The sequence below is a fragment of the Dendronephthya gigantea genome, unplaced genomic scaffold, assembly GCF_004324835.1.
Source record: "Dendronephthya gigantea isolate DGI-Jeju-01 unplaced genomic scaffold, DenGig_1.0 000005F, whole genome shotgun sequence".
In the NCBI taxonomy this organism is placed as follows: domain Eukaryota; kingdom Metazoa; phylum Cnidaria; class Anthozoa; order Malacalcyonacea; family Nephtheidae; genus Dendronephthya; species Dendronephthya gigantea.
This window is the reverse complement of record NW_021163015.1, coordinates 347,552-359,137: the sequence shown is the minus strand read 5'-3', so window position 1 is coordinate 359,137 and position 11,586 is coordinate 347,552. Positions and strand designations below refer to the sequence as shown.

Genomic DNA, 11,586 nt, shown 5'->3' with positions numbered 1-11,586 from the left:
TAAATGATCTACGTAAAAGGGCTATTAAGAAGAAGAAAAATGTTAAAGACGAGAGAAAAGCCAAACTGCACAAGATCAGGAAACTCAAGCTCAAGCGAAGGACTAACCATACAACGATACACAAACGAATTAAAATGGTGGTTATCCGAAAAGCAGGGGACACGTTTAAGTGTAAAATAATCGAGAAAAAGATACTCTCATGATAATACAGTAAATCAGCCAGAAAAGCCTTTATGCCTCAGCATTAATTTAAACGCCGAAATAAAACCAACTTACTGAACAAGATATTGGGAATCAAGCAAACAGCGAAGCCTTCTATGACAATCAAACGATCCAAAGCTGTGATGAAGACAGTGGGAAAGATATGTAAAAGAATCGAGAAAGAACTGTTCATACTAGGATTGGGAGAAGCTGTATCTCCTATTTTGGCCTTTTTGGCCTTTTTGGCCTGACTTTGGCCCGATTGGCCTGACTTTGGCCCGATTGGCCTGTACTATGGCCCGATTGGCCCTAATAAAAGTCAGTAATCAGAGGAAACAGCTCATTTGCACCCTGTTCTTCAAACCGTAGACATGGCGAAGCGCGTTTGTCGTGATTGTACCGTTCCCAATTGTGGTGCAAAATACCTTGTAAGATTGGCAAATCATCTTGCGGATGTGCATCTGCTCGATATTGACCAAAGAAAGAAGTACCTACAAGAAGCCAAACTACAGCCGAAAGGGAAATGTGTTGTGTACAACAGAGCAAATGAGAACACTCTTGATGATGAGAACAGACATGAGAACAAACGACAGCAAGACGTGGTGTATGAATTATTAAGCACCAAAGAGATAAGCAAGGAAAACAGCAAGCCCAGAGTTCTAAATAGGAAAAACGTCAGTGTTGAACATACAAAAGACAATCCAAACAATATCCCAGCGAAATGGTTGCATTTTTAGACTAAACAGACGGGGTAGAATCTGGATCATTATACCACAAACTGAAGACTGAGAATGATCAAAGGATTCCTTTCAAATATTTATTAACTTTGAGAACAATTTATTAACTTTCAGAACAATTTATAACTTTAGCACGTAACTTAAGAGGAGAGTTTGTTTCTATGCAAACCCCACATTCAACACCAAACTTTCAAAAAACACCTTAATGCATTCACGCAAGCGTACAATATTAAGATTTTATAAGGTTTGAGCATTTTCCAAACATGAAAAAAAAAACACCTCCTCTTAATATAAATAAACATGTAACTTCAACTTTATAAACACGTAACATTGTAACATAACTTTGTATTTCATGCAATTGCAATGATTTATAACTTTAAAACGTATAACTTATGTATTGTTCAACAACAATAAAACTTGATATTTCACTCGTCTGTGCTTATGATTTGGTAATGCCCATAAGCAAGAGTGTTCACTCCATCCTTTAAAATTATAGCGTTTGTCGTCATAAGGGCTTAGACCAATTTTGTTCAATTTAATAGAACGTGGCATGAATGGAAGAGAAATAGGTGTCTTGAGCTGGGGCGATTGCAACACAAAACGAACTTGATCGTGCTTCATATAATGACCAACAGCCATGCATCTTTAATTTAATGCGTAAATACGCTGTCACTCGTGCAGAATATCTGTTCATGTAAATCATCATTGCCGTGCGTAAATACGCTTAAAATATAATAACTATTTCGTGATGCAAATGTTTTTGATTCTACACGATTAAATCGTGTCGTACGGGATGTATGGTCACATAAACCCCCTATTTTATATACCGATTGAATGCATAGGAAGTTAAAGAAAGACTTTATAGCTCATTAATATTAGTTTGGGCATATTTAGATTCGGCATATATACGACATCTGAGGCGCCGTTAACAAGCGTGGTACCGATTAGCATAAAATCATACCATTCTTATCAAATTAATGAGCATTTGTTAACAATGGTTGCATAATCCCCACGCGTATAAAAATAGTTGGTAAAATCAACCAAGTCAAAGCAAAATGAACCGCAAACAAAAAGAGGCCGAAAGATCAAGAAAAAATTATTACAAAAAGAAAGAACAACTACAAAAATATATAGACTTCTATTCATACATGATGAGGGAGAACATCGATCTCGTACTTAAATTTGAGGGAATCAAAGTTGGTACTCCTGAACAGAGGTTTTGGGACGCCATCGAGAACTTCGATATATCATAAAAAATGAAATAGACGGATCATAACGTATAATAGTGTAGTAATACAAGTATAATAATATAGACGGTTCATAACATTTAGCGTAGTAAAATTAAATGAAAAATGTCAATTCAGTTACATTGTCCTCACTTAATGATCATTAATCCAGTAAGAGAGATAATTTAAAATGGGCTGGTATTCAGAATAGCCTGAACTTCGCCTCAAACCCATCAGAAAGTTAAGAGTTGCCTCATGGTCTCTCTTGAGGTTTTCAAAATGTTTTGCTGCGTACTCGTTATAATCCAATTTCATCACACGGATAGCCTCAATAAATTCTCTCCAAAGTATTCCTTGCCGAAACACCTGATCAACGGCCTCCAAACCATGCATCTCCCATCTTTCTTCTTCCGACAACATTATACATTCGTGTCTCCTCTGACTAGGACTATCGAACTCGCAACCTCTACACCTCTCTTTGCAAATTTTTCCAACCTCGCTGGAAACAGCCTCTGCAAATATCGCGTCCATCAAATGACATAAGTTCCTAACTTCCGACGGTTCAAATTCACCCATAGTTAAACTGCCCGCGCTGAATATCTGCTCTTTTCCTTGGGAAGAATTCATGATAAGAAACGCTTCTCGAAATGAAATTGCACGAAAAACCATATCCTTTATTTATACCGTTGAAGAATATTTATATCTTTTAAGTCCAACCCTACGTGTTTACGCCACTCTCTCGGTAAAGTCCAACCCTACGTACTTACGCTATCTTCTGGGTAAAGTCCGACTCTACATAGTCCCACTCTGCGTATTTACGCACTATTACCCCTCGTGAACTTCCTGTATTGCATTCACGCGTACCCCTAGTTATGTTCTATAAAAGTCGGGTTAAAACTGTGCTAAATCGTTCGCTATGGCTCGCCAAAATGATATCGTCGCTGTCATGGACATGGACGGCTTTCGAGTTGGAAGTGAATTCCGCTGCAAGGAGCTTGGTATGATCAAAGTGGGAGATACCTACGGGCAATCCTTTTTCTTCGATATTGGGCTTCGTTGGTCGGACTTAACCGAAAAAGACCAGAAGGCGTGCAAGTTCGTGCAAAAGAAAATTCATAAACTGCCGTTTGGGGTACCGCGGGGTGTCAAGACATTCGATATCTCGCAATTAGAAGCAATCGTGGAGAACTTCTACAGAAGAATAAGAAAAAATCCAAACTCCGCGATTGCCTACAAAGGCGGGATAATTGAAAGGGATCTCTTAACAAAACTAAGAATCCCTTCAATTAATTTGGAATGCCTTGGTTGTCCCAAGGCAGATAAATTATTCGATCAGCTTGGTTGGTTGGAGACCTGCGGGAACCATTTGGATGCCTGGGCGTATCAGCACTGCGCAAAAGTTGAGGTTGAGGCCTTCGCGATGTGGTTGGAGAAGACGTAACGCAAGAAAATAAGAAAAACGGTTTGTAAACGAAATTTCGATTCTATTGAGAACCTTATTTTAATCATAAAAACAATATTTTCTTCATCACTGAACTAAATCGTTACTCTTCCTCATACGTATTTCTAGTGTATCGTTTGTTTTACCATATGGATACCTATCTTAGATGAAAGTCAAGCGGTTTATTCGAATGATTTGGCGTGCGTCTCAGTGATATTAAACCCCGTGTTAGTGCGAATGAAATGCACAAGTACACACGCATCGATTGAAAGAACCACGCTCCGTACCGATCATAGACAAGAATTGAAGCGAAGAGTGTCTTATTTGCTGTAAAAATGAAAGTAGCTGACTTAATCTTTTATTGTGGAGAAGATGCTGTGCACCCAATTATCTACATGCTCTTATCCAGCTTTGAAAACAAAATCTTATCCACGCTGGTTGAAGACGAAAACGAATGGAAGATTGTTTTTGATGAAAGACAAACATTTACAAATAAAGAGTTTGTTCGAAAGTTATGGTGTGCATGCGTAGATCACGGATACGTTGAACTCAAATATTGGATTTTTAAGCATTATGTCGATAAAGTAGACATTCATGTACTAGGTGACTAAATGATGAGAACAATCATCACAAAACATACAATGAATATTTAAGAAATGAATTCTTAAAATGAACATACAAATGTGTAATTCTCAGTAGTAAAATAAAATATACTCTTCGCAAATTCTTACTGTGTGATAAATAACCCGGCATTTGTGTAATTTGAGCAAACTGCTGTCAAACAAACGTATCCTGTGTATTTACGCTAATATGCGTATTTACGCTATTATGCGTATTTACGCTTTATTGTTTACCCCGCCCCTCGCGCACTATTCTACTCGCGCGTGGAGACCACGCACCTCTTCGGGAAAATCCGACAGTTTCCGACATCCCGCGTGGGGTCCACGCGTTGCGTGTTTTCCTCGCTGGATGGGGGGGGCTACCTACTTACGGTCAACATTTCGATCTTGTGTTTGTCCATATTTTAACACCTTCGTCCACCTTACTTACCCGATTGGATGGTTAGGTGTTAGCTCGTCGCTCGCCGAAGGGGTGGCCATGAACGAGTGCTGTTACTTGGAGCCGGGTTGAGATCCCTACGGTATCTAGCTGAGCACACATACCCTCCCCCCGCCGAGAGCTCTAAGGAAGGAAAAAAGATAGAAATTTACTAATAGCACTTTGCCATAAGCTGCTGTTGTCGACGTTATCGCTCTTTCGCCGACGGGTTGTTAATGCCCTCTGCAGGCTCTGCTCTGCACCTTGCTACCACTCGCCCCTCCCATTCGGTCACGTGGTTTGCCTGACGTCACTGAACCGGTTTTCCTCGTTGTTAACCTTGCTTATTACATAACCCCATTAAGACGTCGTAATTCCAGGGGGCACCGGGAGGAGTGAACACAAATATGATAATTAACATTAAAATTTGAGTAATGAATTAATGCCACAATTGCCAATTGCAAGCTTTTTATTCTGAAAATTTGCTAGCTTTTAACACTTCCAGAAGAAAACTTAGAAAAGGGTAAGTAAATATCACTTTATATCCTTCTGCCCCTATCCATCAAGCGGATGAACTGTTTAGCGTTCATTCTAGAGGAAAACAATGTGCTTATATGAGTTTATCAGCGCTTCTTACAGCCTGAAACATTTCATTGTCCGCATGGTCGTTTACAACGTTTAATGATGCCTTGATACAGGGAGACAAGATGTACTTAAGAGCTCTGAATAGTGGTCTATTAGTCCTAAACCCTTGTGTTGAATATTTGTCTATAGATAATTTACCAACAATTGTTAGTGTTAATATAAATTCATGTAAAAATGCATGCAGTACCATCACAAATAATAAAGACCTTTAGCTTGACGCTTACGGCAAACGCCAAACCGCTAACAAAGCGGTTTGTGTGTTAATTAACTCCACTATCTCTAAGTGTGCAGCAATTTCGCTAGATTACAAACGTTCTACATGGAACCTGTGATGTTCCGCAGTAATGTAAGAAAGCAAAAGACTATTTCTGATGTATTTATAAAAGCAGCAAATTCAGCTTTGCCGTATGTGTTTCACGTTCGCCGTATAAAATTTAATGCTTGAACGACTGCATACACCCTCAGCCGTTCAAGCATTAAAATTTATACGGTATTATATTACTCTAATATCAGTAAAAACCTATATGTATATACGATTTGTTGACAACCATGCATGTTGCCTCTTTCTTCAGAAACCTTATCATAATTTTATATGCCAAACAAGCCTAGTACATGAATTAACAGAATTATAAGTAAAATGAAGCTTAGAGCACGAATTGTATTACATGCCAAACAATGAATTGTAACATCGATCAAACTGGATTATCATAAATTATATACATGCCAACAGTAAAAAATATAGCCACTCATATAAGCCATTACGCAATCTGATTCGGTAGCTTCCCGCTGTATGTCAGCAAATTTAGCTAGGGTGACTGCATGGTGAAAACAGACAGCCTTGTTGACTACCAACTCATTTACACTGAAAACGGAAAAAAAACTCTTGTCGGTGTCGGTGATTTTTATCAAATACCGTTCAAGACTTAACCCACTATATTTTAAGAATAAAAGTTAAATAAAATGAGCTTTGATGGTACGCCAAAGAGGTTTTATAACTAAATCCAGATTCTATAAACAAGATTCTATATATAACTTTAATTTTTACTTTTGTGTCTTTCAATTTCCGGACAAGGCTATTGATCAATTGATCTTTGGTTAATAGGCGCGTTATAATGCGCGAGTCATTAGCCAAATTCAGAATTTTCATGTGAAAAATGTGAAATTTGTGTGAATTGTCATAGAATTTTTATGTACGTGAAAAATGATGTAAAAGAACTTACAAAGGGACGTCATTATCCATACACTAACTACAAAGATTTGAAGTCAGCCATTTCTAACATCTCATTCTGATATACCATACAAAAGCCTGCAAGTAGCTAAGTCTGGCTAGGTATTTAATATTTTTCCTTTTTACTATACGAAAACAACTTTGTCTTATAGGAATTATAGCGCATCGAACATGCTTCGTTTTAAACTACTCGTAATCTACGTCCTGATTTCATGGATCTCATTTGTTTCTCCCGAAAAAAAGGTCAGATAAGTCTCGAAGTTCATTTTTGTATTATTTGTCAATTCAGACAATTGTCATCTTGTCATTGTTCGTTTTAAGTTGCTTCACGCACTAAACAAAGTTATTTCTCTCGAATCGTCCAAGCGAAACCAAATAGAATTTGTTGATGTCAGTAAAACAAACCTCTTGACTTGATGTCACGTTTCTTAAAAAGACAATATAAACTCAATATACATCAACGTTGCAAGTGATTATGTATTACTTCCTTTTAGGGTCGTTTTTCCACAAAAGAACCGCTTTTAAATGATGGAGTAAGTAATAAGAGAATATAATTGTAATAATTCCATGATCTGGTCCACTCCGATCTAATTTGAAATCATCAAAATAATATAGTTTTGCTTTCTATTGTACCTTACTTTCCTCTTATAAAAGATTTTTGAATGTTCCATTTTTGTCTCAGATTATAGTGGTTCCTAATAATGGAAGTGTTAGTAAAATTCCAGCAGTCTCAGAAATATTAAAATTGCGAAAAGAAAGTCAAAAACTTTATATACGGTTGAATGAAAGATGGAAAGCGATTTCAAAAAAGGTATAAATGTAATATTTATGATTTATAACCTCGAGCACCTGCGAACCGCCGCGCGAGGGTACTAATTCCGCCCGGAGATTAGGAATTACATCCGGGTATTCTATGTCGTGGCCGTTGAATGGCATTGTTAATTATGCGCATGTGCAAATTTGAATGGAGAAAACACTTTACAATATAAATTAATCAAGATTATTTATTTTTGAGCAATACTAATACTTATGAGCGATGAAAGAGAGAAAGATATATAATCGATAAGCCTCCAAGTGTTTTAAACAATTAAGTGTCTTTGTTTATTCCGTATTTGCTGTCATTAAAAGACACAGTTTACAGTTATAGTATAATTGAGCTTGGTATGTCGTTTTGCAAAGACATAACCGATCAACTTGAAAAGTCGGCTGCAAAACGCCAATATATTCGCTTCATAAATATTCGAAGAATAAGTACTAATATTGTACCTCAAATTCAAATTGGCCAATCAAAAAACATTATTCGTGGTATCGATGATTTTTCGTGGTATTGCATCTCAGTCCCTTATTTCCGAGCAAGGCGTGTGACATTGAATTTATCACACATACACGACGTCTCGCGAGGAAAGTCAAAAACTTGACTACACGTACCCACTGAGAATAATGATATTTTCCTCGGGAGAAGCCCTCGGAAAAATATCCTCATTTCGGGAAATATTTCGCCGAATCCCGAATTCAGGTCAATAAAATAACGATAAATAACATCTGACATTTAGTCTGATAAATAAAATCTGACATTCAGTCCTTGAAGATTTTGCACTGTTTTGATGTTTTCAAGGTTGAACACTCATGCAACTTTATTATTCGAATAACCTGCATTCAAAAAATCACCTTAATTGATATGAACCAAATTCACGTTTGTCGTTTATAGCTTAACTCCGCCATTGCCAAACTTACTCGACGAGTCAATGCTGCCGTCGCTAAACTTACATCACGTTTGGATAAGTTGAATCAGACAATGGAAATAAGAGGTTCTAACGACTAAATTTTATAACGTGACCTTTAAAACAAATGCAACGATGCTATGATGCATCCTCCAACTAAAACTCAGCAGATCTTTTTTCTAATTTTGACAGCGAGGTCGAGTTGCGCTAGTTTGTATCGAACCGGAGCAAGAATTGACGGAGTCTACACAATAGATCCCGATGGTCAAGGTTCGTTTCAAGTCAGATGTGATATGCGCACAGACGGGGGTGGCTGGACCGTGTTTCAAAGAAGACAAGATGGGAGTCAAAATTTCTACCTTGGATGGTCAGACTATAAGGCAGGCTTTGGTGATCTTAACGGCGAGTTCTGGTTGGGCCTTGATAAAATACATCGTTTGTCCAAATCTGGTGAAAATGTTCTAAGAGTAGATTTGATGGATTTCAATGGCGCGGAAGGTTACGCTAAATATGGAACGTTTAGTGTGGCTGATGAGTCAGACAAATACAGATTGAATATTGGCAATTTTTCAGGTAAATCACACTCTTGGTAAAAATAATACAGGGAACAAAAATATCAAGTACTTGTTTATAATCAACTAAAGACTAAATATAGGAGCCGTAATAACACCAAATTTTTGCATTGAGCATATTTTTCCACGGTTTTTGTTTCAGTCATTTTCATGATCAAAATACGAGCAAGTTGTAGGTATGCATGCTGGAATAAATAACCGAGCGATTCATAAAATAAATTTCACTTATGGCATTCTTTTTCACAAGATCGTGTGCAAGGTTTTAACACCTTATGTCATTAACGATGAGGAGAAACGGTGGCAAACGTACTCCTATTCAAACTGGAAATTAGGCGGTTGCAAAAAAGGCAGCTTAGCATACTAGTAATACGATGTTCGCGGGTATTGCAGGATTTTGGAACTTTTATTCAAGTATTCTTAGGTTATGAAATTTATTTGATGAATTAACGAAGAAAACTCGTAAAAAGGAATGGTTTGAAATATTCTGCATTTCATATTACACGTCGGGCATGCAACAAAATGCTCAGGCCACTAAAAACAGAATTATTATGAATTTGAACATTTGAACCTTCCATCTTAGTCTTATTTGCCTAACATGCAGATTCGCTATTACGATTTTAGAACGAGGTCTAATAGCAAAGACGGATTACTTTCCAGAAGGGCCCCATTAGAATATCAATAGTGTTATTGAAAATTTAAAAAGATCACTTTCTGTTTCTAAATGTTATTCATTGAGAATTATTTATTATATTCTTAAAAGGTGATGCAGGTGATTCTCTTGCTTATCACAATCAAATGCAGTTCACTACCAAGGATAGTGACAATGATTTTTGGACTGGCGTTAATTGTGCTACGAGCCACAAAGGAGCTTGGTGGTACAAAGCCTGTCGCCAGTCAAACCTCAATGGCCAGTACCTGGGTGCAGGTCGGTCTAGTCGCACTGGAATAAACTGGATCCATTGGAAAAGTTCACATTCATTAAAAAAGGTGGAGATGAAAATTCGTCCAAGCCAGTTAACGATTATTTAATTAATGTTAAAGGCGGGTTAGGCCTGGTTTTCACTTCAACCGTATTGTAGCGAAACGTAGCGTATCTCATTGTTTAAGTCCATGGCGCTTATATATAAGCGCCCTGTTTAAGTCATTACGTTATTCTACGATACGGTTGAAGTGGAAAACAGGCTTTACAGTCGCTTCCCGCATCTGGGTTCGGCTCATGACAATGAGTAGTCTACTTGTTTCAAAATTGCTCAACTGTCATAACTCGATCTCTGTCGTATTCATTTAAAAGTATAGCGAACTAAAAGCGTGTCAAATATTCTGAACGTTCTTGATATTTTAGGAAATATATACGGATTGGAAATGTAAGCAAAGCGTTTGTTAACATTACGGCCGGACTTCGCCCTACCTTTAAGTGGTGGTAATTAATGAATAAACAAGACGCATATTCTGGCGGTAACTGCGTACGGGTCGCGTCAATCGTTGCATGCAATGGTGCTCCATTTCCTGTTTTTCCTCAATATTTATTCCATGCACAGTGGACTCGTGTTCGTGTTCTTTTATATGGGCGTGTATCGTACATGCAGTTTCCTGCTTTTGGTTCGCACGACCCGAGTTCGAATCCTGGCGACAACAAATTTTTTCAATTTTTTGTTTCAGTAAAAAAAAATTTAGGGTTACTAGGCTTAGGTACTATTTGATGTGTGTTTAGCACGAAAATAATTCGATACGAAATCAGGAGAGTTCAAAATACGAGTATCTTAGTTCACCAGGTCGAAAATGTAAAAAACACGAAAAAAACAAAAACAAAACCGACATGTACAGTAATTCTAGACTGCGTTCGCGATGCAATAATAATTGCGTGCAATAATAGTTTTGGCCATTTGGACATCAGCAGTCCAGCACCGTGCACTGCAATTCACAAAGGCTTGAAAAACATCTCATATTATTTGATCTATTTTCATCACTCCACTTCCCACATAGTGTCATCAGTCAACGTAAGAGATCGGGAGTGTACGTTTTCGAAACGTCATGCAAGGTTAATCTAAATTAAGATCTCTTACAAGTCAGGGCACAAAACACCGTTATTTCAGAAGCTTTATATCTGGTAAGTGGAATGTAATTGTCATATAAATACCCCGGCGTAACTGCGTTTGAAACTACACCATACATTACATTTACCAATGTCGTGATTTTCTTTATCAATCATAAAAATTCCGACGATAGGTTAGCTAATATGTGAAGGGAGTTCAAATCCGAGAGGGGGGTCATCACACACCACCTTCTATACAGAGACAGTACTTCACTTGCTTGAGTACTACAGTACCTTAGTTTTAACTGTTGAACCATTGGTAGCCCAACAGTTAGGCTTCCTACGTCACGACAGTATGACACGTATAGTATATACTGATTAATTTCCTTTCAATATTATCTCACTTGATCAATTGCAATAACCATACATTTGCATAATTGTATAATAGTGAGTAACCATTCCATGTCAGTGTTTTCCATGTCAGTGTTTTCCATGTCAGTGTTTTCCATGTCAGCGTTTTCCAATGTCAGCGTTTTTCATGTCAGCGTTTTCCATGTCAGCGTTTTCCATGTCAGCGTTTTCCATGTCAGCGTTTTCCATGTCAGCGTTTTCCATGTCAGCGTGTCAGTGTCTGTGTTTTCCAGCTAACCCCGACGACATTTGTTTCATCGATGGTCATCAAAATGTTAGGGAAAGCATTTTACCAAATATGGAAATAGGAATGTGCTTCCATAATGGTATGATA

General features: G+C 37.7%; 1 protein-coding gene across 1 annotated transcript; it reads left to right on the top strand.

Moving 5' to 3' along the window:
• The first annotated feature begins 6,879 nt into the window (after positions 1 to 6,879).
• Positions 6,880 to 10,019, top strand: LOC114516322 (fibrinogen C domain-containing protein 1-B-like). The gene is made up of 5 exons (XM_028535762.1): positions 6,880 to 7,049; positions 7,199 to 7,327; positions 8,225 to 8,324; positions 8,430 to 8,810; positions 9,570 to 10,019. Exons 3-5 carry the CDS (start codon positions 8,312 to 8,314, stop codon positions 9,836 to 9,838), a joined length of 663 nt encoding a protein of 220 aa, XP_028391563.1. The 5' UTR covers positions 6,880 to 7,049; positions 7,199 to 7,327; positions 8,225 to 8,311; the 3' UTR covers positions 9,839 to 10,019.
• The last annotated feature ends 1,567 nt before the right edge of the window (positions 10,020 to 11,586 follow it).